Genomic DNA, 27,937 nt, shown 5'->3' with positions numbered 1-27,937 from the left:
CACAGACTGGCTGTTGGATTCTCCGAACCAACAGTCATCTGCTTTCTACAAAGTTGAAAGGTTTGATGAGTCCTGAACACAAGGACTCATCAAACTACACAGAATGTCAGTGTTTGACAGCTTCACAGAGCTGTCAAATGCTCACATTTCTTCTTTCAAGAAGTCTTGAGATGGCACGTCAGATGTTGATGTGCTCTGTCAGTGACTTCTGTTTTTTTTTTAAAGTTTGTGAATACACTTTGATTTTAAAAACATTAAAAAAAAATTACATTTTTTTCCTATGAAAAAATGGTCAGCCATCCCCCCCAAAACCAAAATGTCACAGTAACATCCCAGATTACATTCAGTGACGGGGTTGACTGGGTGAACATTTATACATACCACAGTTATGCTCACCGCATCTTCAACCTCTTGTGTGATGAGACTGATAACAGCTGAAGCCAAAAGCAACAGAATAAGGGGATTCTTGAACTAGGATTGAAACCAAAAATTAGTACGTGCACAAAATAGCACTGGATATTTTATCTAAATCTCAGTTTATATAAATAAAAATATAAATCTCAGTTTTTATTATACCTGCCATCATTTTGTATGCATTTGGTTCCAGTAACAATCATCAAGTTTTCATGTGTCTGGATGGAATCAATGCGATTGTAAAAGCTTATATGCAAATGTCATTAGCGTAATAAAGAAAAAAGGACTATTCACTTTATCTTGTGACACATAATTTAATGAACAATGTATCAATTACACTGCTAGAAAAACAAAAAACTTAATGGCAAGAGGCAAATGCATAGTGGAATATTGGCTTGAGGGACCAAGGTTATATAAAAAAGGATTGAAATCTTAGTTAAACAGTCAAACACTAACAGTACAAAGTGGAATAACTTTGAATAACTGATATTTTCCAATATCTTTATGGCTGTGCTTGCCCAAGTACACAAGCCCATCAATTAACAGATTATTTTAACTCACTACAAACAGCTAATCATCTCAACATAATACCCCTTCTAAGTTTTGTAGTAACAAACTTACACAATCCTAACATTCATCCATGAAGGTCATCATTTGCTAATCTACTGAATTTCTGATGGAAATGCAAATATTTGAAACCAGGGCTACTCCGAAACTACGGCAAAACATTGTTAAATTTCAAAAGCAACATATGCATAGCTTTTAAATAAGTTAAAAGCCTCCTCTGTCCAAAACTCCACTATTGTCAACATTCCCACCTAGCGCAGCTGCTGGGGGCTAATATTGCCAACCTCCTTCCTGTCCCATTCAAATTCTCATTTGGTTTCACTCTGATTGCAGCCAGAGCCCGAGGCGCAGGTAGGCCCCACAGCAGTAGCAGAGGCAGCGGCAGTGCGGACCTGGGAGGAGCGGTGAGGTGGCAGCGGCGGTACCAACTCAGCACCGGCAGAATTTTCAAAGAGTGACGTCAGAAGTCAAAAGTGACGTCGGCACAAGGGGAGGGAGCTGATTGGTGAGTATCTGGTAAGTGCTTTTACTTGGTGATGCGCTATCAATTACTCATAAAAGACTGAGAGTTAGAAGGGTAACTAAAGGCTTTTATTAACAACAGAATGGAGGTCTGCCTCGAGTGGTCGACCGGTCCAGGATACAAGGGCTGGGGAGCACTCACCTTTATACTAGGACCTGTGGGAGGAGTCAGCCGAGGCATGTCCAGGCATGTACACAGTGGAATACAAACAGGACAAACAGGAATACAAACAGTGGTTTACCACATTCACCCCTTGTTTAAAATTGAGTCCGGCGGGGTGAAGTGTATTAAAAGTTAGTGTATTGGAGTCTCTCCGGAGGTCTTGTCTGCCGCTGTGATCGGCGTGGCGACGGCAGGGGTAGTGAAGCTTCCGGCGTCGAGTCCAGCGTAGGCTGTGGCACAGGCGTGTCGTCCTCGTAGATGTCGAGCAGGTCGCGGGGCCCAGGCCTGCCGTCTGCTGGGGCTGGATATCGGATCGTGGGGGGGGGGGGGGGGGGTGGTAGTGGGTAGTGGGTTACTGCGGCCCCCGAGGGTGCAAGGTCTCTTATGGAGACTGTGTCCTCCCGCCCATCCGGGTATGCGATGTAAGCATACTGGGGGTTGGCGTGGAGGAGGTCGACCCTCTCGACCAGGGGGTCTGTTTTATGGGTCCTCACGTGTCTTCTCAGTAGGACCGGCCCTGGGGACGTCAGCCATGGCGGTAGCGATGTCCCCGATGTGGACTTCCTTGGGAAGACAAACATTTTCTCATGAGGGGTGGCGTTAGTGGCAGTGCAGAGCAGTGACCGAATAGAGTGGAGCGCATCGGGGAGCACATCCTGCCAGCGGGAGGTTGGAAGGCCCCTAGACTTTAAGGCTAGCAGGACGGCCTTCCAAACTGTCGCATTTTCTCTTTCCACCTGTCCGTTCCCCCGGGGGTTGTAACTGGTGGTCCTGCTTGTGGCAATACCCCTAGTTAGCAGGTACTGACGGAGTTCGTCGCTCATAAACGATGAGCCCCGGTCGCTATGGATATAGCTGGGGAAGCCGAACAGGGTGAAGAGGTTGTTCAGACATTTAATGACCGTGGCACTGGTCATGTCCGGGCAGGGGAAGGCGAACGGGAAACGGGAGTACTCATCAATAATGTTGAGGAAGTACACATTGCGGTCGGAGGAGGGGAGAGGCCCTTTAAAATCAACGCTCAGGCGCTCAAAGGGGCGAGTGGCTTTTATCAGGTGGGCCCTGTCTGGTCTATAAAAGTGCGGTTTGCACTCAGCGCAGACTTGGCAGTTCCTGGTCATGGTCCTGACCTCCTCAATAGAGTAAGGCAGGTTGCGGGCCTTGATGAGGTGGAAGAACCTGGTGACCCCCGGGTGGCAGAGGTCATTGTGGAGGGCCCGTAGTCTATCGATCTGTGCGCTGGCACAGGTGCCACGCGATAGCGCATCCGGGGGTTCATTTAGCTTCCCGGGCCGGTACAAGATCTCGTAGTTGTAGGTGGAAAGTTCGATTCTCCACCTCAAGATCTTGTCATTTTTGATTTTGCCCCTCTGCTTGTTGTTAAACATAAAAGCAACTGAACGCTGGTCAGTGAGCAGGGTAAATCGTTTTCCGGCCAGGTAGTGCCTCCAATGACGCACAGCCTCCACAATCGCCTGGGCCTCCTTCTCAACAGCGGAGTGTCTGGTCTCCGGGCCTTGGAGGGTTCGTGAAAAGAAGGCCACGAGTCTCCCCGCCTGATTGAGGGTAGCGGCCAGGGCAAAGTCGGACGCGTCGCTTTCCACCTGGAAGGGGATGGATTCGTCCACTGCGTGCATGGTGGCTTTGGCAATGTCCTCCTTGATACGGTGGAAGGCTAAGCGGGCCTCTGCCGTCAAGGGAAAAGAGGTGGACTTGATCAGCGGACGGGCCTTGTCCGCATAGTAGGGGACCCACTGGGCGTAATAGGAGAAAAACCCTAGGCACCTCTTCAGGGCCTTGAGGCAGTGGAAGTTCCATAAGGGGACGCATCCGGTCGGGGTCGGGGCCGATGACTCCGTGTTCCACAACACAGCCAAGGATGGCGAGGCGGTTTGTGCGGAATATGCACTTCTCCTTGTTATATGTCAGGTTTAGGAGTTGGGCGGTGCGGAGGAATTTTTCGAGGTTTGCGTCATGGTCCTGCAAGTCACGGCCGCAGATGGTCACATTGTCCAGATATGGGAAAGTGGCCTGCAACGCATTTTGATCTACCATCCGGTCCATCTCCCTTTGGAAGACGGAGACCCCGTTGGTGACGCCAAAGGGAACCCTAAGGAAGTGATAGAGGCGGCCGTTTGCCTCAAAGGCAGTGTACTGGCGGTCCTCAGGGCGGATGGGGAGCTGGTGGTATGCTGATTTCAGGTCAATGGTCGAGAAGACGCGGTACTGCGCGATCTGGTTGACCATATCAGCTATACGGGGGAGTGGGTAGGCGTCCAGCAGGGTGTAGCGATTTATTGTCTGGCTGTAGTCGATGACCAGGCGCTGCTTCTCGCCGGTCTTAACGACCACAACCTGGGCTCGCCAGGGGCTGGTGCTGCCCTCAATAATCCCTTCCTTCAGGAGCCGCTCCACTTCGGTTTTAATGAAAACCCTGTCCCCGGCACTGTATCGCCTGCTCTTTGTGGCGATGGGCTTACAGTCGGGGGTGAGGTTAGCAAACAGTGGGGGGGGGGGGGGGGGGGGACTCTGAGTGTGGAGAGGTTGCACCTGGTGCGCGGCGGGCAATTTGGAAGCTGCTGGCTGCGGACTGTGAGTGGGGGTAGGGGTCCACCGTACGCCATCGTAACACTTTTAAGGTGGCACTGAAAATCTAACCCCAGCAGGACGGCAGCGCAGAGGTCAGGCAGGACCAGAAGTTTAAAATGATTGTACACGGTCCCGTCTACTACGAGTGTCACCACGCAGTAGCCGCCGATGTCCGCCGACTGGGACTCGGAGGCCATAGAAATCCGCTGTTGCGCAGGCAGGACTGGGAGAGAGCAACGCCGCACCGTGTCGGGGTGGATGAAGCTCTCCGTGCTCCCAGAGTCAAAAAGGCAGATTGTATCATGACCATTTACCTTAATGTCCATTGTGGAACTGGCCAGTTGGTGCGGTCTCGCTTGGTCCAGTGTAACGGATGCCAGCGTAGGGGTCGGTGTGTCGCTGCGGGTATCAGATGAGGCGGTGTCGGGGGCCTGCTGCGTCCCGGCTGTCATCCAAGATGGCGGCGTCCATGATCCCCATGTGGCTGGAGGCGTCCAAAATGGCTGCTGTACCGGTGATTCGCACATGGCCGGGGAGGTCCAAGATGGCGGCCCGCATGGCCCACACGCGGCGCTGCTGGGGTTCGGGGTGGCTTTGGCCCTGCAGACGCTAGCGTAGTGTCCCTTCTTCCCGCAACCCGAGCAGATCGCGTTTTTCGCCGGGCAGCGCACTCTGGGGTGTTTTGCCTGGCCACAGAAGTAGCATTTCTGGCCTTGGGGCACTGCTGTCTGGCCTTGGGACACTGCTGCGGTAGTTGGGCCGTTGTTGGGGTGTGGCTGGGGTGGCACGGCGCTATGAGGCGGTCCTACCGTGTCCCAGGCTGTCATTCCCCGCGGCGTCCACGGTGCAGAGGAGTAGGCATCCATGCCCTGGTAGGCTGCATCCAACGATAGTGCGAGTTCAGAGGCCTTGTTGAGGTCGAGGTTACTCTGCTCCAACAGTCGCTGTCGGGTGTAATTGGATCTGTGGCCCGCTACAAAAGCGTCCCGGATAAATTCCTCTGTGTACACGGCGGCCTTTACATCCTTACAACCACAGGCCCGGCCAAGCACAGACAGTGCCTGAAGGTATTCCACGGTCGATTCCCCAGGTTGTTGTTTACGACTCCCCAGAAGGTGCCTGGCGTACACTTCGTTCACTGGGCGCATGTACTGGTCCTTGAGGAGCTTGATAGCGTCCGCGTACGAGGTCGCATCTTGGATGACCGAGTACACTCGGTGGTTCACTTTGGAGGTCAGGACATCCAGCTTGTCCTCGTCCGATTTGATTGCTTCGGAGGCGGTCAGGAATTTTTCGAAACACTTAAGCCAGTGAGTAAACTTGGTGGATGAGTCCGCCTCCCGATGATCTAAGTCCAGGCATGCTGGTGTGAGGATCTTCTCCATTATAAAAATGTTGTTAATAAAATTGATGCGCTATCAATTACTCATAAAAGACTGAGAGTTAGAAGAGTAACTAAAGGCTTTTATTAACAACAGAATGGAGGTCTGCCTCGAGTGGTCGACCGGTCCAGGATACAAGGGCTGGGGAGCAGTCACCTTTATACTAGGACCTGTGGGAGGAGTCAGCCGAGGCATGTCCAGGCATGTACACAGTGGAATACAAACAGGACAAACAGGAATACAAACAGTGGTTTACCACACTTGGCTTTCTTTAAAGTTTTTAAGCTTATTCTAGCTAGGTTAGTAAATTAGAGGTTAATTAGAGGTATGGCAGAGCAGCTTACACCCGTGGAATGCACATCCTGTGCCATGTGGGAAGTCCTGGACACCTCCCGTGATCTGGACGACCACATGTGCGGGAAGTGTCGCCAGCTACAGCAACTCGAGCACCAGGTTACGGAGCTTGAGCGGCAGCTGCAGTCACTGCTGTGCATCGGCAAGGCTAAGAGCTACGTGGATAGCACGTTTTGGGAGGTGGTCACGCCACAGCTTAAGAGTGTGTAGGCAGAGAGGGAATGGGTGACCGTCAGACAGAAGATGAGGACCAGGCAGGTAGTGCAGGAGTCCAGAGAGCCCATCTTGCTCACCAACCAGTATTTGGTGCTGAGTACTGGTGAGGGAAATAGTTCCTCTGGGGAGTGTAGCCAGAGCCAAGTCAACAGCACCATGGAAGGCTTAGCTGCACGGGGGGGGTGGGGGGGAAAGAGGAGAGGGAGAGCAATAGTGATAGGGGATTCAATAGTTAGGGGAGCAGACAGGCGTTTCTGCGGCCGCAGACGTGACTCCAGGATGGTCTGTTGCCTCCCTGCTTCCAGGGTCAAGGATGTCACTGAATGGCTGCAGGGCATTCTGAGGGGGGAGGGTGAATAGCCAGAGGTTGTGGTCCATATTGGTACCAACGACATAGGTAGGAAGAGGGATGAGGTCCTGCAGGCAGAGTTTAGGGAGCTAGGAAAGAGGTTAAAAAGCAGGACCTCAAAAGGTAGCAATCTCCGGATTACTACCAGTGCCATGTGCTAGTGAGTTCAGAAATAGGAAGATAGAGCAGATGAACGCGTGGCTAGAGAGATGGTGTAGGAGGGAGGGATTTAGATTCCTGAGGAATTGGAAACGTTTTTGGGGGAGGTGGGACCTCTACAAGCCAGATGGGTTGCACCTCAACAGGAACGGGACCAATATCCTCATGGGAGGGTTTGCTAGTGCTGTTGGGGAGGGTTTAAACTATCTTGGCAGGGGGATGGGAACCTAAGTATAGAGTCAATAGGGAGGGAAGAAAAACTGGAATTGGAAAACAAAAACATTCAAAGTAAATTGGAAAGACAGGAATCAAGAGCTAGATAGTAGTCAACAGTAATCATGGGGGACTTCAATCTACATATTGACTGGGCAAATCAACTACCACTAATAGCGTGGAGGACGAATTCTTGGAATACATGCGAGATGGTTTCCTGGATCAGTATGTGGAGGAACCAATCAGGGAACAGGCTATTCTGGATCTGGTACTGTGTAATGACAAAGGGCTAATCAATAATCTTGTGGTAAAGGGGCCTTTAGGGACAAGTAACCATAATATGATTGAATTTTACATTAAGTTTGAGAGTGATGTAGTCCAATCCAAAACTGTTTCCTCGGTTTAGACTGAAGACAAGGTTATGAGGGACAAGTTGGCCATGGTAGATTGGGAGACTACACTAAAAAGGTATGAAGGTGGACATACAATGGCTAACATTCAAGGAAATAATGCATAATTTGCAACAAACATATTCCTCTAGGGCATAAAAACCCAAAAGGAAAAGTGACCCAACCACAGCTAACAAAATAAATTAAAGCTAGTATTAAGTCAAAGGAGGAAGCTTATAAAGTTGCCAGAAAAAGCAGTCAGATTGAGGATTGGGATCTTTTTAGAAATCAGCAAAAGGGGACAAAGAAACTGATAAAGAAAGGGAAAATGGAATATGAGCACAAACTAGCAAACAATATAAAAACGGATTGTAAAAGCTTCTATAGGTATGTGAAAAGGAAAAGACTGGTGAAGGTAAATGTAGGTCCTTTACAGTCAGAGATGGGAGAATTTATAATGGTGAATGAGGAAATGGCAGAGAAATTAAATAAATACTTTGTTTCTGTCTTCATGGAAGAAGACACAAAAAACCTCCCAGAAATACGAGAATGAAGAACTTAAAGAAATTAGTAAAAAAACAGTACTAGCAAAATTAATGGGACTAAAAGTCAATAAATCCCAAGGACCAGATGACCTACATCCTAGGGTTTTGAAAGAGGTGGCCATTGGAATAGTGGGCGCATTGGTTCTCATCTTCCAAAATTCTATAGATTCTGGAAAGGTTCCTGCAGATTGGAGGATAGCAAATGTAACCCCGCTATTTAAGAAAGGAGGGACAGAGAAAACGGGGAACTACAGACCTGTTAGCCTCACATCAGTAGTTGGGAAAATGCTGGAATCGATTATAAAGGATGCAATAACTGGGCACTTAGAAACTAACAGTAAGATTAGGCAGAGTCAACATGGATTTATGAAAGGGAAATCCTGTTTGAAAAATCTATTGGGAGTTCTTTGAGGATGTAACTAGTGGAGTAGACAAAGTGGAACCGGTAGATGAGGTGTATCTGGATTTTCAGAAGGCCTTCGATAAGGTCCCACACGAGGTTGGTGAACAAAATTAGGGCACATGGAATTAGAGGTAATATACTAGCATGGATTGAGAATTGGTTAACAGACAGAAAACAAAGAGTAGGGATAAACGGGTCTTTTTCAGGATGGCAGGCTGTGAATAGTGGGGTACCAAAAGGATCAGTGCTTGGGCCTCAGCTATTCACAATCTATAATCAATGATTTGGATGAGGGGACTAAATGTAACATTTCCAAATTTGCTGAGGATACAAAGCTAGGTGGCTGTGGCAGTTGCGAAGAGGATGTGAAGAGGCTTCAAGGGGATCTCGACAAGCTCAGTGAGTGGGCGAGAACATGGCAGATGGAATATAATGTGGATAAATGTGAAGTTATCCACTTTGGTGGAAAAAACAGAAAGGCAGAGTATTTCCTAAATGGTGAAAGATTGGGGAATGCAGATGCTCAAAGGGACCTGGGTGTCCTTGTGCATGAGTCACTGAAAGTGAATGTGCAGGTGCAGCAAGCCATTAGGAAGGCAAATGGTATGCTGGCCTTCATTACAAGAGGATTTGAGTACAGGAGTAAAGAAGTTTTACTCCAATTATATAGGGCCTTGGTGAGACTACACCTGGAGTACGGTGTATAATTTTGGTCTCCTTACCTAAGGAAGGATATACTTGCCATAGAGGGAGTGCAACAAAGGTTCACGAGATTGATTCCTGGGATGGCGGGACTGTCGTATGAGAAGAGATTGAGTAAAGTAGGCCTGTATTCTCTTGAATTCAGAAGAATGAGAGGGGATCTCATTGAAGCATACAAAATTATTACAGGGCGCGATAGGATGGATGCTGGGAGAATGTTTCCCTTGGCTGAGGAGTCTAGAACCAGGGACCACAGCCTCAAGATAAAGGGTAGGCCATTCAGGGCTGAGATGAGAAGAAATTTCTTCTCACAGAGGGTGGTGAATCTTTGGAATTCTCTACCCCAGAGGGCTGTGGAGGCTCAGTCATTGGGTATATTCAAAACAGAAGTCGATAGATTTCTGACTAGTATGGCATCAAGGGATATGGCGATGGGGCCAGTGAATGGAGTTGAGACAGAGGATCAGCCATGATCTCATTGAATGGCAGAGCAGGCTCGAAGGGCTGAATGGCCTACTCCTGCTCCTATTTCTTATGTTTTTATGTTCTAACAAGGAGGTTTGCCTGTACTAAATGGTATATACTTCAATACAAGGAGTATAGCGAACAAGGCAGATGAGCTGAGGGCACAGGTAGGTAATTGGAACTATGATATTACAGCTATTACAGAGACGTGGCTGAAAGAGGGGCAGGTGTGGCAGCTCAACATTTCTGGTTACAGGATTTTCAGATGGGATAGAGAGGGAGGTAAAAAGGGAGGGGGGGTGTCACGGTATTGATTAAAGAAACTATTACAGCTGTGAGGTAGGATATGTTGGAGGGATCATCAAACGAGGTGATATGGGTCAAATTGAAAAAAAAAAAGGGGCGATCACACTGCAGGGAGTGTACCACAGACCCCCAAACACTGACGGAGATAGAAGAACAAATATGTAGACAAATTTCTGAGAAGTGCAAAAACTATAGGGCAGCAAAAGTAGGGGATTTCAACTACCCCAATATTAGCTGGGATAAAATTAGTGTGAAGGGTATAGTGGGTGTGGAATTCCTAAAATGCATCCAGGAGAACTTTTTTAGCCAGTATGTAGCAAGCCCAACAAGGGAGGGGGCGGTTCTGGACTTAGTTTTAGGGAATGAAGCTGTGCAGGTAGAAGGCGTATCATTGGGGGAACATTTTGGTGCTAGTGACCATAATTCTGTCAGATTTAAGGTAGTTATGGAAAAGGACAAGGATAGACCAGGAATAAAAATTCTAAATTGGGGAAAAGCAAATTTTGCTAAGCTCAAGAGGGAATTTAGCCATAGTGGACTGGAAACAGCTACTTGAAAGTAGAGCAGTGGGAGGCATTCAAGGAGGAGATCCGGAGGGTTCAGGCCAAATATGTTCCCTTAAAGAAAAAAGGTGGGACTAACAAATCTAGAGGCCCCTGGATGTCTAGGGACATACAGGGTAGGATAAAGAAAAAAAGGGAGGCGTATGACAGATACCAAGGATTGAATACTCCAGAATCTTTAGAGGAGTACAGAAAGTGCAGAGGTGCAATTAAAAAGGATATTAGGAAAGCAAAGAGAGAGCATGAAAAATTCTTGGCAAGTAAAATCAAGGAAAACCCAAAGATGTTTTATAAATATATTAAGAGTAAGAGGATAACTAAAGAAAGGGTAGGGCCTATTAGAGATCATGAGGGTAATTTACTGTGTGTGGAGGCGGGAGACGCAGTAGGGTTCTTAATGAATACTTTGCGTCTGTTTTCACAAAGGAGGGGCGATGCAGACATTGCTATCAGGGGCAGGAGTTTGAAATATTAGATGAAATAAACATAGGAGAGAGGAAGTATTAAGGGGATTAGCAGCTTTAAAAGTGGATAAATCCCCAGGCCCGGATGAAATGTATCCCAGGCTGTTAAGCGAAGCAAGAGGAAATAGCAGAGGCCCTGACCATTTTTCAATCCTCTCTGGCTTCAGGTGTGGTGCCAGAGGACTGCTAATGTGGTACCCTTGTTTTAAAAGGGAGAAAAGGATAGACTGAGTAATTACAGGCCAGTCAGCCTAACCTCGGTGGTGGGAAAGTTATTGGAAAGAATTCTGAAGGACAGGATAAATCTTAATTTAGAAAGACACGGATTAATCAAGGATAGTCAGCATGGATTTGTTAAGGGAAGGTCATGTCTGACAAACTTGATTGAATTTTGAGGAGGTAACAAGGAGGGTAGATGAGGGTAGTGCATTTGATGTAGTGTATATGGACTTTAGCAAGGCTTTTGATAAGGTTCCACATGGCGAAGCTAAAAGCCCATGGGATCCAGGGCAAAGTGTCAAGTTGGATTCAAAACTGGCTCAGAGACAGGAAGCAGAGAGTAATTGTTGATGGGTGTTTTTGTGATGGGAAGGCTGTTTCCAGTGGGGTTCAGCAGGGCTCAGTACTAGGTCCCTTGCTTTTTGTGGTATATATCAATGATCTAGACTTGAATATAGGGGGTATGATTAAGAAGTTTGCAGATGATACTAAAATCGGCTGTGTGGTTGATACTGAAGAAGGAAGCTGTAGACTGCAGGAAGATATCAATAAATTGGTCAGGTGGACAGAACAGTGGCAAATGGAATTCAATCCGGAGAAATGTGAGGTAATGCATTTGGGGAGGGCTAACAAGGAAAGGGAATACACATTAAATGGTAGGACACTGAATCGTGTAGAGAACAAAGGGACCTTGGAGTGCATGTCCACAGATCCCTGAAGGTAGCAGGCCAAGTAGATAAGGTGGTTAAGAAGGCATACAGAATGCTTGCCTTTATTAGCCGTGGCATAGAATACAAAAGCAGGGGGGTTATGCTTCAACTGTATAAAACACTAGTTAAGCCTCAGCTAGAGTATTGCATCACCACATTACAGGAAAGATGTGATTGCACTAGAGAGGGTACAGAGGAGATTTACAAGGATGTTGCCGGGAGTAGAGAATGTTAGTGAGGAGGAAAGACTGGATAGGCTGGGTCTGTTTTCCTTGGAACAGGAGAGGCTGAGGGGAGACCTTATTGAGGTGTATAAAATTATGAGGGGCATAGATAAAGTGGATAGAAAGGACCTATTTCCCTTAGCAGAGGGGTCAAAAACCAGGTGGAAGGTTTAGAGGGGATTTGAGGGGAAATTTCTTCACCGAGGGTTGTGGGGGTCTGGAACTCACTGCCTGAAAGGGTGGTATAGGCAGGAACCCTAACCACATTTAAAAAGTACTTGGATGTGCACTTGGGATGCTCTAACCTGCAGGGCTACGATCCAAGAGCTGGGAAGTGGGATTAGGCTGGATAGCTCTTTGTTGGCAGGCGCAGACATGATGGGCCGAAATGGCCTCCTTCCGTGCTGTAACTTTCTATGATTCTGTGATCTCCAGCAATTGCTTTTGTCCCCATCATGGTACTGTTATCTCTGGAATTCCCCAAGGATCTTTCCTTAGCCCCTTCCTGAACTACATGCTGCCCCTTGGCTACATCATCTGAAGACATGGGGTCAGCTTCCACATGTAAGCCGACGACACCCAGATGTACATCACCACCACCTGTCAACCTCTCCATAGCCTACATGTTGTCAGACCAATTGCCCAACATCCAGAGTGAGCTGCAATTTCCTCCAGTTAGAAACTGAGAAAACTTAAGCCATTGTCTTTGGCTTTGCCACAAACTCTGTACTCTCACCACTGATTGCGTCCCCTTCCCTGATCACCGTCTCTAGTTGAATCATATTGTTTCAACATTGGTGTCCTAGTCGTCTGATCCTATATCCTCTCCAATGACAAAGACCTTTGTAACATCTTCTGCCTCTGCCTCAGCCCACCAGTTGCTGAAACTCTGATCCGTACCTTTGTTTCCTCCGGTCTTGACCATTCCAATGCTCTCCTGACCAGACTCCCATACAAGTCCCTTCAAGACCTCGCCCCTCCCTTTGTCTGTACAAGGAATGCATGAATTGCAAGAGTTCCTGTTCCTGGGACTAGGGACAGGGTCACTGGCAAGGCTTGGAAGCTAAGCAGAACCAGGCCTGGTTAGTACCTGGAGGGGTGACCATCAGGGAAAACCAGGTGCAGAAGGTCACGGAAGGAGCCCTGAGGAGGGGCGGTTGGTGAGAAGGTCACGGAAGGAGGAGCGGCTGGCGAGCAGGCCCGGGCGTTGGGCTGAAGATTGTCGGACAGGAGGAATGGTGGAAATGGAATGGCGGCGCGCACTGACGCAGTGGCTTTGCTTCTCCCAGTCATGGGAGCTTGCAAGATCACATTTTGTTGTTCATGTACTTGTGCAATGACAATAAAGTTGAATTATATTATTATACATTCCTTTCTGGCGCAAAAACACAAAAAGAGCGGTCCAACCATGGCTAACAAAAGAAATTAAGGATAGTATTAGATCCAAAGAGGAGTCATATAAAGTTGCCAGAAAAAGTAGCAAGCCTGACGATTGGGAGCAGTTTATAATTCAGCAAAAAAGGACCAAGAGATTGATTAAGAGGGGAAAAATAGAATGAGAGTAAACTTGCAAAGAGCATAAAAGCAGACTGTAAAAGCTTCTACAAGTATGTAAAAAGAAAAAGATTAGTGAAGATAAATGTAGGTCCCTTACAGTCAGAAACAGGAGAATTTATAATGTGGAACAAGGAAATGGCAGAGCAATTAAACAAATTCTTTGGTTCTGCCTTCACAGTAGAGGACACACAACTTCCCAGAAATGCTAAGGAACCAAGGGTCTAGGGAGAAGGAGGAATTGAAGGAAATTATTAGTAAAAAAAGTGCTGGAGAAATTAATGGGATTGAAAGCCAATAAATCTCCAGGGCTTGATAATCTGCATCCCAGAGTACTAAAAGAGGTATCCATGGAAATAGTGGATGCATTGGTTGTCATCTTCCAAAATTCTATAGGTTATGGAACAGTTCCTGCAGATTGGAGGGTGGTAAATGTAACCCCCTATTTAAAAAAGGGAGGGAGAAAACAGGGAACTACAGACCGGTTAGCCTAACATCAGTAGTAGGGAAAATGCTAGAGTCTATTATAAAGGATATGATAACAGGACACTTAGAAAATATCAAACGGGATTAGACAAAGTAATGGATTTATGAAAGAGAAATCGTGTTTGACAAACCTACTGGAATTTTTTTTTTTTTTTTTTTTGAGGATGTAACTGGTAGAATAGATAAGGGAGAACCAGTGGATGTGGTGTATTTGGATTTTCAGAAGGCCTTTGATAAAGTCCCACATAAGAGGTTAGTGTGCAAAATTAAAGCACATGGAATTGGGGGTAATATACTGGCATGGATTGAAAATTGGTTAACAGACAGGAAACAGAGAGTAGGGATAAATGGATCTTTTTCAGGGTGGCAGGTGGTGACTAGTGGGGTACCACAGGGATCAGTGCTTGGGCCCCAGCTATTCACAATATATATCAATGATTTGGATGAAGGAACCAAATGCAATATTTCCAAGTTTGCTGATGACGCGAAACTAGGCGAGATTGAGAGTAGGATGCAAAGAGGCTTCAAGGGTGATTTAGACAAGTTGAGTGAGTGGGCAATTACATGGCAGATGCAGTATAATGTGGATAAATGTGATGTTATCCACTTCAGTAGGAAAAACAGAAAGGCAGAGTATTATTTAAATGGTGGTAGATTGGGAAATGTTGATGTACAAAAGGGACCTGGGTGTCCTTGTACACCAGTCACTGAAAGCAAATATGCAGGTGTAGCAAGCAGTTAGGAAGGCAAATGGTATGTTGGCCTTCATTGCAAGAGGATTCGAGTACAGGAGCAAGGATGTATTACTACAGTTATACAGGGCCTTGGAGAGACCACACCTGGAGTAGTGTGCGCAGTTTTGGTCTCCTTACCGAAGAAAGGATATACTTGCCATAGAGGGAGCGCAGCGAAGGTTCACCAGACTGATTCCTGGGATGGCAGGACTGTCATATGAGGAGAGATTGGGTCGACTAGGCCTGTATTCACTAGAGTTTAGAAGAATGAGAGGGGATCTCATTGAAATGTATAAAATTCTGACAGGGCTAGACAGACTGGCTGCAGAGAGGATGTTTCCCCTGGCTGGTGGGTCTAGAACAAGGGGTCACAGTCTCAGGATATGGGGTAGGACATTTTGGACTGAGATGACGAGAAATTTTTTCACTCAGAGGATGGAATTCTCTACCACAGAAGGCTGTGGAAGCCAAGTCACTGAATATATTTAAGAAGTAGATAGATTTCTAGATGCAAAAGGCATCTAGGGGTATGGGGAGAGAGCGGAAATATGGTATTGAGATAGAGGATCAGCCATGATCATATTGAATGGCAGAGCAGGCTTGAAGGGCCAAATGGCCTACTCCTGCTCCTATTTTTCTATGCTCTATGTACCCTTATCTAGCCTTCCAGCAACCCTCCCCGAACTCTGCATTCCTTCAACTTTGGCCTCTTGTCCCTTTGACCCATATTGGCAGCCACCCTTCAGCCATCTAGGCACTATGCTCTCGAATTGTCTCCCTAAACATCTCTCCCTCTCTACTTCCTTTAATATCCTCCTTAAAACCCACCTCTTTGGCCATGCCTTTGGTCACCCCCTCCTAATATCGCGTTTTTTAAGTTTGGGTGTCCAGTTTTGCTCGATTACACTTCTGTTGGGACTTTTTTTTGTTTACATTGAAAAATGTTATACAAATACAAATGTTGTTGTAGTGGTAGTACATACCAATTTAGCAGACGATGAACGGCCTGTACATAATCTGCACAAATGTTTCGTCCCACTGTCAAATTAGTGGGGCCCATTTTTTAGGCGTCCCCATTACAGACATTAGGCCCCTAATTTACATATTTTTGCCACATTAAATTGCATACAACTGATGCCATCACTTCATCCGTTTGACTATCACCATAATTGTGCGGACACTCTTCACAGTGGAATGATATACAGCATTAAGCAGAAAATGTGTAATGAGCACATCATGAAGAAGCATCCAGATTTTAAATTTCAAAACAGAATCTGAATAAACTTCATGAATTACATGAAATAAACCCCAACCTCCTGCAAAATGTCAAACTGCCTCTTGTAACATTGAGGGGGAATTACAATTAACCCAAGGATAAGGCTACATGCAAACGCAGGCCGCATCATAGTCAACTTTTTTTTTTTTAATTTGTCAAATCTGCATCATAATTTCAGAATTTATACACACACACACTAAGCATTACCTGGCCAAGGTATTTCTTCCAAATTGGTTCATGCTTAGCCACTTCAAAATCATTCCATCCATACAGCAGGCGGCGCTCAAGCACATGAACCTCCGAGAGACCATTCTGCAAGTCAGCCTAGCACCACAAACAAAGATTCATTTAATAAATCACAGATAACCCACAAAAATGCAAGATTCTTTTTTAAATGTAGCAACCAGTGCATCTTTCTAAATTCATATTAATATCGTCATAATATGGATTTTAGAAGAATGAGAGGTGATCTTATTGAAATATGTAAGTTACTGAGGGGGCTCGACAAGGTAGATGCAGAGAGGATGTTTCCCCTCGTGGGGAAATCTAGAACTCGGGGGCATAGTTTCAGAATAAAGGGTCGCGCCCGTTTCGAACTGAAATGAGGAGGAATTTCTTCTCTGAGGGTCATAAATCTGTAGAGTTCTCTGCCTCAGAGGGCCATGGAGGCTGGGTCATTAAATACCTATAAGGTGGAGGTAGACAGATTTTTGCAAGATAAGGGAGTGAAGGGTTATGGGGAGCGGGTGGGGAAGTGGCTTTGAGCCCAAGATCCGCCATGATCTTATTGAATGGTGGAGCAAGCTCGATGGGCCAAGTGGCCTATTCCTGCTCCTATTTCTTATGTTCTTATCTAAATACTGCGGATGCTGGAAATTTGAAATAAAAACAGAAAATGCTGGAACTACTCAGCAGGTCAGGCAGCATCTGTGGAGAGAGAAACAGAGTTAGCGTTTCAGGTGGATGATGAAAGGTCCTCAACCCGAAATGTTAACTCTGTTTTTGGCAATGTGTGTTTTCTACCCACCTTTTGATAAGGTGCTTCCATTGCTGCAAAGTATACAGTTTCAAGGATATAATTGTAGGGAAATTGGGTTTGTGCTTGAATGACTAAATCTATTAAAAACACCCATGTGCTACATTATGAAAATCTAACTTACCCTGAACACACTAGATGCTGAAAGCAACCAATTACAGAAGCAATAGTAATATTTAAAGAAGCACCAAGTGATCATTCACAACCGGAAAAGAAAAATCACTAATGGCATGCATTCTACGTAGCTAAAACGTTAGGTGTATAAAACAAATACATATCCGAATTTTAATTTTTTGCTTGAATTATTTTTAGGATTTAACTTTTTTTTAAAAAAAGTACCACTTTTATTCCTATCTTATAAGTGAGGTAGAAATTGGTTCTTGTTGCACCCATTTTCTGCCTGGGAATCGGGGGCAAAAGGGTCAATTTCAGGGCGCAACGTCTTACACCCAACTTGCGCCTGCGGTATAGGCGTCGCCATCTTGCTAAAGGCGGCTTTGTAGGAGTCCTGGGCGGCTGTCCAAAAACAGGCACAAGGCCCCTTAACATATGTAAATGAGGGTCCCAACTCCTGTTTTAGGCTCCCTTGCAGAAATTGATTTAGATTGAGCAGGGTAGGCGCCAGGTCTGCTCCGCTCCGGATTCTTCAGCAGCTACTACAGCCTAAGCTGTGGCTGCCACCAATGTTTAAAATGAGTTTACATTTTTTTTTTTTTTTTTTATAAATGTAGTTCCAGTGGAGCCAGAAGGAGCGGGTGTACTCCTGCGACTCCACAGACCGCGTGATCAGCAGCACCCCCACGGTTGCCAGTCCAACCCGCTTCTCGGGACATACCTTTGGGCTTTATAATTTATCTTTATAAAATGAACAAGCTGTCTGTGGATGCTCAACAGGCATTGGCAGCTCACGCATAAAATGTTATCGAGGCCAGAGAACCATTATTGATCCAGGCAATGTAGACTTCCATGTAATTTTAACAATACTCGTGGGAAATATTGCTAAACAATCTTTCCATAGATTTTCCAAACAAATTCCAATTTTCAAACATACTTGTAATAGAGCCATTTCAAGCCTGAAGTTTCCTGTTTTAAGGACTGCGAAAACACAAATACTGAGCTTACATAATAAAAGCACCTTAAATAAATTGTCCAGAAACTTCACCCAAATTACAAATATGATTCCAATAGAAAAATGTGGCAAATTCTTTATCAAAAATATTTGCATCAAAATAGATTCTCACCTGAAGATCGCTTACTAGCTCATCCAAGTACCGCGTGCTAGCTTCTTTGGAAGACACAGGCACAATTGGCTCATTTTTGCTATTAACTTTTAGTTCCTGGAGCTCCCCATTCTCCTGTTGGTAGAGAAAAAAAATGTTCCTTCAAGTACTGTGAATGCATATGATTATCATATAGTTGGAGGTAAAATTTATAATCCTCTGCGTACTCCGCACAATTTATACCCGGTCTATAAAAATGATTTTCTGTTAATTATAAAAAGGTAGAATTAGACATATAACATCAGGATGAAATTGCTCTGCCATATTGGGCTAATATTTGCCCAAAAATGCAACTTAACTGATTGAGCCAAGATGACATTCATCTTACTTGCATACCATAAAAATACAGTAACTACACAATCAACTATCTGCATTGAATTGAAATATAGATTCTTCCTCATTCACTCAATCTGCACAAAAAACAGGATATTGCTGCATCCCATGGAGGAAAGGGATAATGCATCCAAGGACACTTTTACACCATGTAAATTCATATGATCTTCTCCCACTCTTGCTTGATAAAAACGCCCCATTCTGCTTAACATACAGATCAATTTCCCGCTTCAAAACAGTTCACACTGCTGTCTGGCAGTTTGGTTATTACAGTCTTAGATTCATAGAACACAGAAGGGTAGTGCATAATGGATTGTTGTGATATATAACTATTTTATATTCTATTTTGTATCATCTAAAGTAGTTTCCTTTTGTACATGCTTTACTTTAACGGTGAGAACAAATGCAACTGCGAGAACACATACATGTGCTCTGTTCGTTATCATTCGCAGCCGGATGACTTTTGATTTAAAACATATGAGTAACACTTTTGAAGGGTCAGACGAGGACCAATGTTCCCTCTAATTTTTCTACATGGCATGTGATGTGCCTCAATAATCCCGAGACTCGATGTTAGCGAAACAAAACAAGGCTTTTATTAACTTAGAAGATAACACGCAGTGGAGAGAGGTATCTTCCCTGGAGGTCTGCAGTACTGGCTGTGAGGCCAGACTGAGCTGGCTTACATAGAGGCCAGGTATGGGCGGAGCCCTACACACAACACATTCCATACATTCCAATACACAATACAATGGTGAGGAGAAACCTGAAACCAACCACAGTCACAGGCAATACAATGGTAAGGGGGAACCTGAAACCAACCACAGTCACAGGCAGTGATGAATGGAATATTTCATCACATTCACCCCTTCTATAGATTTAGTCTGTTCGGGGGTTTGGTAGTCCTCTGCGACCGACGTGGCTGTTGTGGTGTCGCGGGTGTCGGCTGGGTGTCCCCGGTGGCCTCCTGGGTCTCTGCCGGGGGTGCCGCCAGGGTTGTTGAAGGGGTAGTTGGTGGGGGTGCCGTTGGTCGATGTTCTTCCGGGGGTGATGAAAGAGTAGTGGGTGGGTGATGAAAGAGTAGTGGGTGGGTAAGAGTTGCTGTGGTCATTGTTGCTGCTATTGCCGTGGTTGTTGTCGTTACCGGCTGGGGCGACGTCTTTTATTGACACGGTGTCCTCCCTTCTGTCGGCGTGCCGGACATACGCGTATTGGGGGTTGGCGTGGAGTAGGTGCACTGGCTCCACGAGAGGGTCCGTCTTATGGCCCCTCACATGCCTTCGCACGAATACCGGACCCGGGGTGGAGAGCCATGACGGCATGGATACGCCGGAGGTGGATTTCCGGGGGAAGCTAAACATTCGTTCATGAGGCGTGGCATTAGTGGCAGTACACAATAGCGACCGTATCGAATGGAGCACATCTGAGAGGACTTCCTGCCAGCGGGAGATAGGGAGGCCCTTGGTCCTTAGAGCTAGAGTGACTGCTTTCCATACTGTCCCGTTCTCTCGCTCCACTTGACCATTACCCCGGGGGTTGTAGCTGGTGGTACGGCTCGTGGCGATACCCCTGGACAGCATGTACTGGCGTAGCTCTTCACTCATGAAGGACGCCCCCCTATCCGTGTGGATGTAGCTCGGCATACCGAACAGGCAGAACAGGCTGTTGAGGCATTTAATGACCGTGGCGCTGGTCATGTCTGGGCAGGGGAAGGCGAATGGGAACCGGGAGTATTCGTCCACAATGTTCAGGAAGTAAACATTGCGGTCGACGGACGGGAGGGGGCCCTTGAAATCTAAGCTGAGCCGCTCAAAGGGCCGTGTAGCTTTGATTAAGTGGGCTCTATCAGGGTGGTAGAACCGAGTCTTGCACTCAGCGCAAGTGCGGCAGTTCCTGGTCAGAGACCAAACTTCCTCAATCGAGTAGGGTAAGTTGCGGGACTTTATGAAGTGGAACAGCCGCGTGACCCCTGGGTGGCAGAGGTCGTTGTGGAGGGTCTGTAGCCGATCCCCGGTGGCGCTGGCACACATCACTCGTGAGAGGGCATCTGGGGATTCGTTAAGGGCCCCTGGCCGGTAAATGATGTCATACTCGAAGGTGGAGAGCTCGATCCGCCACCTAAGAATCTGATCATTTTTGATCTTCCCCCTCTGTTTATTATTGAACATAAATGCTACCGACCGCTGGTCGGTAAGTAGGGTGAAGCGTTTGCCGGCTAGGTAGTGGCGCCAGTGGCGCACTGCCTCCACGATGGCTTGGGCCTCCTTTTCCACGGAGGTGTGTCTGATCTCGGGCCCTTGGAGGGTCCTCGAGAAGAAAGCTACGGGCCGCCCCGCCTGGTTGAGGGTGGCCGCCAAGGCAAAGTCAGACGCATCACTTTCCACTTGAAATGGAGTGTTCTCGTCCACTGCCTGTAGCGTGGCCCACTCAATATCCTGCTTAATGCTTTAAGGCGGCGTGGGCCTCAGCAGAGAGCGGAAAAGAGGATGCTTTCAAGAGGGGGCGGGCTTTGTCGGAGTAGTTGGGGACCCATTGGGAATAATAAGAAAATAACCCCAGGCACCTTTTCAGGGCTTTGGGAGTGTTGGGCAGGGGCAGCTCCCGTAGGGGGCACAATCGGTCGGGGTCTGGTCCGATTTCCCCATTCTCCACCACGCTGCCTAGTATGCAGAGGCGCGTGGTGTTGAAAACGCACTTGTCCTCGTTGTAGGTGAGGTTGAGTTTTTGTGCGGTTTTCAGGAACCTCTCGAGGTTCGAGTCGTGATCCTGCTGGTTGTGACCGCAGATGGTGACGTTGTCAAGGTAGGGGAAGGTTGCCTGCAAGTGGTGGTCATCGACCATGCGATCCATCTCCCTCTGGAAGACCGAGACCCCATTCGTCACCCCAAAGGGGACTCTGAGGAATTGGTAGAGACGTCCGTTCGCCTCGAAGGTGGTGTACGGGCGGTCCTCTGGTCTGATAGGGAGCTGGTGGTACGCTGACTTGAGGTCGATGGTGGAGAACACCCGGTATTGGGCGATTTGGTTCACCATTTCTGATATGCGGGGTAGCGGGTAGGCGTCTAGTTGGGTGTACCTGTTGATCGTTTGGCTATAGTCGATCACCATCCGTTTCTTCTCGCTACCCCTTACCACCACCACTTGGGCGCGCCACGGGCTATTGCTGCATTCAATAATGCGCTCTTTCAGGAGCCTGTCTACCTCGGTTGCGATAAACCGCCTGTCCTCCCAGCTGTACCTCCTGCTTTTGGTCGCTATTGGCCGGCAGTTAGGGGTAAGGTTCGCGAATAGCGAAGGCGGCTTTACCTTCAGGGTAGCCAGGCCGCACACTGAGGGGCGGCTGGGACCCACCGTACTTGAGCGTGATGCTTTGGTGGTTGCACTGGAAATCCAGGCCCAAGATCACGCTCGCGCATAGATTCTTCATGATTAATACTTTAAAATTATCGTATACAGTCCCGTTAACGGACAATTGTACCGTGCAGTAACCCAGAATGGTCGATGTCTGGGTTTTATCAGCCATAGAGATGGTACCCCGAGTAGGGACCACCTTTAGGGAGAGTTGTCGTGCCAGTTCCGGGTGGATAAAACTCTCCGTGCTTCCACTGTCAATTAAACATTTAACCCCGCACCCGTTTACCTCGATGTCCACCATTGATTTGGATAGCGGGTGGGGCCTGGTCTGGTCCACTGTGACCGATGCCACTGTAGGGCCCTGATCGAGACAAGATGGCATCCGCGCTGTCTGCTCACAAGATGGCGGACCCCACGAGGTCGGGCAAGATGGCGTCCAAGATGGCCGCTCCCACGGCGGTGGTGGGTTTTGGTTTTCCAGTGGGGTTCCCTCTGCACACCTTCCCAAAGTGCCCCTTCTTACCGCACTTAAAGCAGGTGGTGCCTTTCGCCGGGCACAGGTTTCTGGTGTGCTTTGGCTGCCCGCAGAAGTAGCAGTTGGGTCCCCGACGCGTCGCGGCTGTCGTAGGGCTTCTGGGGGGGGGGGGGGGGCGGGGGGGGGGGGAAAAGTGCGGGGCCCCGACGGTGTCGGGCTGCCGGGCGGGGAAGATGCCTTCCAAGATGGCGGCGCCCTTGGTGCACACGTGGCGGCGTGGACAGCGCGGGCTGAAGAGTAGGCGTCCGAGTTTCTCTGGGCCACATCCAGGGATCGCGCGGTGTCCACAGCCTGTTTCAGGTCCAATCCCGTTTTTTCCAGCAGTCTTTGCCGGATGTAAGTGGAGCGGAGGCCTGTGGTAAAGGCATCGCGAACAAGCTCGTCGGTGTACACTGCGGCTTTTACATCTCTGCACTTGCAGTCTTTGCCAAGCATTTTCAGGGTGCCTAGGAACTCCTCCACCGATTCCCCAGGTCGCTGTGCGCGAGTGGCGAGCAGATGCCTAGCATACACCTCATTCGTAGGCTGCTGGTAATGCGCCTTTAAGATGTCGCAGGCGGCCAGGTACGTGTCGGCGTCTTGGATGAGGGGGTAAACCCGGTGGCTTACCCAATTCCGCAGAATTCCGAGTTTCATACTCGCAGCGTCCGTAGCGTCTTTGACGGCTGCGGAATTGTCCAGGAAGAATTCCATACACATAAACCAGTGTCCGAAGCGTGCTGATGCGTCCGGAGCATGCTGATCCAAATCCAAACGTTCGGGTTTCAGGAGTTGATCCATTGTGTTGAAAAATAAGTTAATAAAATTGATGTGCCTCAATAATCCCGAGACTCGATGTTAGCGAAACAAAACAAGGCTTTTATTAACTTAGAAGATAACACGCAGTGGAGGGAGGTATCTTCCCTGGAGGTCTGTAGTACTGGCTGTGAGGCCAGACTGAGCTGGCTTACATAGAGGCCAGGTATGGGCGGAGCCCTACACACAACACATTCCATACATTCCAATACACAATACAATGGTGAGGAGAAACCTGAAACCAACCACAGTCACAGGCAATACAATGGTAAGGGGGAACCTGAAACCAACCACAGTCACTGGCAGTGATGAATGGAATATTTCATCACAGCATGCACGGTTTTTGTATTGAAAAGCTGGCAAGCCGGCTGTGCGGGTTCCCTGGAGCGTGGGACAGCCACGCAACTTACAGGGAACATTGACTAGGACCCACAAATTGGCAACCCCAATTAGATAGGAAGTTTTATTCTTCTAATGCTAAATCTCTAACTTCTTCCAGTTCTGACGGAAGGTCATTGACCTGAAACGTTTAACTGTTTCTCTCGCCACAGATGCTGCCTGACCTGCTGAGACTTGCCAACATTTTTTGTTTTTATTTCAGATTTCCAGCATCCGCAGTATTTAGCTTTTGTTTCAGGAAATCACAGTGCTGATCTGCCACCTCATGATTTCATTGATTGATTACAACCATCATGTAGTAGAGGTACACAGAATATTATCCTTTTTTGTATATAAGACAAATAATTTAACAGTCCAAGCATCAAATTAAAAAAAAAAAAAAACAATTTCACTTTCAAATAAAAATTGTTTACTGGAGTTCATTTTCTTATGTTACTTCCTAACAGGGCAGGACCTGCTAATGAAAGTCAGAGTTCAGTCCAATTATGTAGCGACGATTCTCAGGGCGACACTCAAAAGGGTTCCTCTAGGTCTTCTGTAAGACTAGGACCAGATTAGAGCAAGCCTGGAGCAGACTGTATGCTTTTGCTGAGATTTTCTGCTGTCAGCTGCCCTAAAAGATGCAAAACTTCAGAAGCAATTTCTGTATATATTCTGTATAAGCTCATCTGCATGGAAACGTAGAAAGTATGAGGAAGTACGAGATTTTTTTTAAGCAGAGGAATAGTCTTCCTGATTGATTGAAATAAAATTCAGCTGCAGTATACAAAGCATCCCACAAGCCTGCCCTCAATTACCTTTTGTACCTAGTGTGGATTTGTTCTGCCATTTACTGCAGATATTATGAATGCTTTCATTATTTCCTAGGATCTGAATGCTGCTTTCTGCAGGTCACAACCATGATCATGTCCTGATGTAATATTGCCTGCTGGAATGACTAGTATCCCATTTTTAATCTGGAAACTGAAATTGATTGAAAAACACAAGCACAGAATGTGAAAAGGTTATTTGACCCATCTTCCACAGATCACGTAAAATCAAAGATTTTAGCTCACCCATTTAAATTGCGAGGGCAACTTTGCATAAATACTCCCTTATCCTCAAAAAGGTAATAAAGTAAAATTACAGAATATTCAACCATGCTCACATTTCCATTATTCAATCCTGAACTATTGGCCTTCAGACACTTCACCCGTCCTCTAACCACAGCAGCCCATCTTGTTCAGTGTACTTTCTCAACTCAGTCTGCACCTATCCTTATGACCACCAATCCTATTTCAAGCCAGATTTTATTTAGTTTCCTTTGAACCATCAACACCTTTTTCTGTGAATCTGTACCATATAGCCACTCTATGTGGAAAATGGCTTATATCTATTCTTGCTTAAAGATACCAATGTTAATCCTCTGCTCCAATGTTAATCCTGTGCTCTCAATCTAATTAAAATACTTTGCTTACATCTAGCATACCTTTCAGCATTTTAAGGACCTGGATCATGTCCCCCTCAAGCTCTTTGAAAAACGTCTCCCCTCGTACCTTCGAGTGCCTCATACCTTCGAATCCTCGATTCCTAACTAACACACCAATCTTCCTTTGGAACGCAACGTATCCAGAACTTCAGAGTGCTTTCCATACCCACTGCAGGTAGATCAATAAATTTGCTCCCCACACTGATCACTGTTGCATAAGTAAATAACTGAATGTCTTGCAGGGTGGAGCATCTCTTTGCCTAGAATATCAAATAGATATACTTTAGGGTATAAATTTGTTACGGCTCTCTTTCAAGCGTATAACTGAACCGAGAGGCCGGAGGCGCGACAGAAATTGGACTTTGGGCCTCATTGTAATAATTGGGATGAGCTGCTGGTGCCCATCACGCCTCCAGAGGCAGCTTGCCCATGTGACCAGATCTATTGTGGGCCACTTACCTCATTGGCAGCAGCCCTCGGGTACGTTTTGGGGGGAGGATAACGGGAAGGGGCAATCGCGGGCCGGCACCAGCCCGCAGTAGTGCTGTGGAGCCGGGATGTGCACACAGACAGAAATATCATAGACAAAAAGCGGTTAATGCAAAAATTACAAAAAGGAGGCACATGATAGAGGAGGATAATACTTTTCCAAATTATAAAATGTATAAATAGGAACTGAAAGGAGAAATTAGGAAGGCTGGGAGATAATGAAAGACAGGTAGTCAACATAAAAGGAAATAGCAAGGGCTTTTATAAGTATGCACGAAGTAAAAGGATGGTCAAAGAGGAGATGAGAGGGCCATCTTGTACTGGGCAGCGAAGGAATGGTGGAGACACAAGTATTTTCCATCCAGTTTTACAGAGGAAAGTTAAAAGTAGCCAAGGAAGACATGGAAGAACCATTACTGGAGAGAAATATTCAAAAGGATACTAGCGAAAAATATAAAAACAGATTGTAAAAGCTTCTATAGGTATGTGAAAAGGAAAAGACTGGCAAAGGTAAATGTAGGTCCTTTACAGTCAGAGATGGGAGAATTTATAATGGGGAATGAGGAAATGGCAGAGAAATTAAATAAATACTTTGTTTCTGTCTTCACGGAGGAAGACACAAAAAAACCAGAAATACAAGAAAACCAAGTGTGTGACGAGAATGAGGAACTTAAAGAAATTATTAGTAAAAAAAAAACAGTACTAGCAAAATTAAATGAGACTAAAAGTTGATAAAGCCCAAGGACTGGATGAGCTACATCCTAGGGTTTTGAAAGAGGTGGCCATTGGAATAGTGGATGCATTGGTTGTCATCTTCCAAAATTCTATAGATTCTGGAATAGTTCCTGCAGATTGGAGGATAGCAAATGTAACCCCGCTATTTAAGAAAGGAGGGAGAGAGAAAACAGGGAACTACAGACCGGTTAGCCTCACATCAGTAGTTGGGAAAATGCTGGAATCAATTATAAAGGATGCAATAGCTGGGCACTTAGAAACTAAATAGTAAGATTGGGCAGAGTCAACGTGGATTTATGAAAGGGAAATCATGTTTGACAAACCTATTGGAGATCTTTGAGGATGTAACTAGTGGAGTAGACAAAGGGAAACTGGTAAATGTGCTGTATCTGGATTTTCAGAAGGCCTTCGATAAGGTCCCACACAAGAGGTTGGTGAACAAAATTAGGGCACATGGAATTAGAGGTAATATACTAGCATGGATTGAGAATTGGTTAACAGGCAGAAAACAAAGAGTAGGGATAAACTGGTCTTTTTCAGGATGGCAGGCTGTGACTAGTGGGGTACCGCAAGGATCGGTGCTTGGGCCCCAGCTATTTACAATCTATATCAATGATTTGGATGAGGGGACTAAATGTAACATTTCCAAATTTGCTGATGATACAAAGCTAGGTGGCAGTGGCAGTTGTGAAGAGGATGTGAAGAGGCTTCAAGGGGATCTCAACTGGCTCGGAGTGGGCGAGAACATGGCAGATGGAATATAATGTGGATAAATGTGAAGTGATCCACTTTGGTGGAAAAAACAGAAAGGCAGAGTATTTCCTAAATGGTGAAAGATTGGGGAATGCAGATGCTCAAAGGGACCTGGGTGTCCTTGTACATGAGTCACTGAAAGTGAATGTGCAGGTGCAGCAAGCCATTAGGAAGGCAAATGATATGCTGGCCTTCATTACAAGAGGATTTGAGTACAGGAGTAAAGAAGTTTTACTCCAATTATATAGGGCCTTGGTGAGACCACACCTGGAGTACTGTGTACAATTTTGGTCTCCTTACCTAAGGAAGGATATACTTGGCATAGAGGGAGTGCAACAAAGGTTCACGAGTTTGATTCCTGGGATGGCGGGACTGTCGTATGAGAAGAGATCGAGTAAACTAGGCCTGTATTCTCTTGAATTCAGAAGAATGAGGGGATCTCATTGAAGCATACAAAATTATTACAGGGCTCGATAGGATGGATGCTGGGAGAATGTTTCCCTTGGCTGAGGAGTCTAGAACCAGGGGCCACAGCCTCAGGATAAAGGGTAGGCCATTCAGGACTGAGATGAGAAGAAATTTCTTCACACAGAGGGTGGTGAATCTTTGGAATTCTCTACCCCAGAGGGCTGTGGAGGCTCAGTCATTGGGTATATTCAAAACAGAAGTCGTCGATAGATTTCTGACTAGTAAGGGCATCAAGGGATATGGCGATAGGTCCTGTGAATGGAGTTGAGGCAGAAGATCAGCCATGATCTCATCGAATGGCGGAGCAGGCTCGAAGGGCCTACT

General features: G+C 46.5%; 1 protein-coding gene across 1 annotated transcript in view; it reads right to left on the bottom strand.

Moving 5' to 3' along the window:
* LOC147116673 (calcium-transporting ATPase type 2C member 2-like) overlaps window positions 1–27,937 on the bottom strand; it is a 132,583-nt gene that overhangs the window by 79,740 nt on the left and 24,906 nt on the right. The window contains exons 2-4 of the mRNA XM_085991775.1: window positions 18,246–18,359; window positions 16,176–16,292; window positions 382–471 (exon numbers count right to left, since the gene is read on the bottom strand). Of these exons, the coding sequence (XP_085847901.1) occupies window positions 382–471; window positions 16,176–16,292; window positions 18,246–18,359 (321 nt within the window). The remainder of the gene's footprint in view (window positions 1–381; window positions 472–16,175; window positions 16,293–18,245; window positions 18,360–27,937) is intronic.

The sequence above is a fragment of the Somniosus microcephalus genome, chromosome 6 (genome assembly GCF_052327205.1).
Source record: "Somniosus microcephalus isolate GS21.2 chromosome 6, FLI_Smic_1.0, whole genome shotgun sequence".
NCBI lineage: Eukaryota > Metazoa > Chordata > Chondrichthyes > Squaliformes > Somniosidae > Somniosus > Somniosus microcephalus.
Note: the sequence above shows the minus strand (reverse complement) of the source record. Positions and strands in the feature narration are given on the sequence as shown.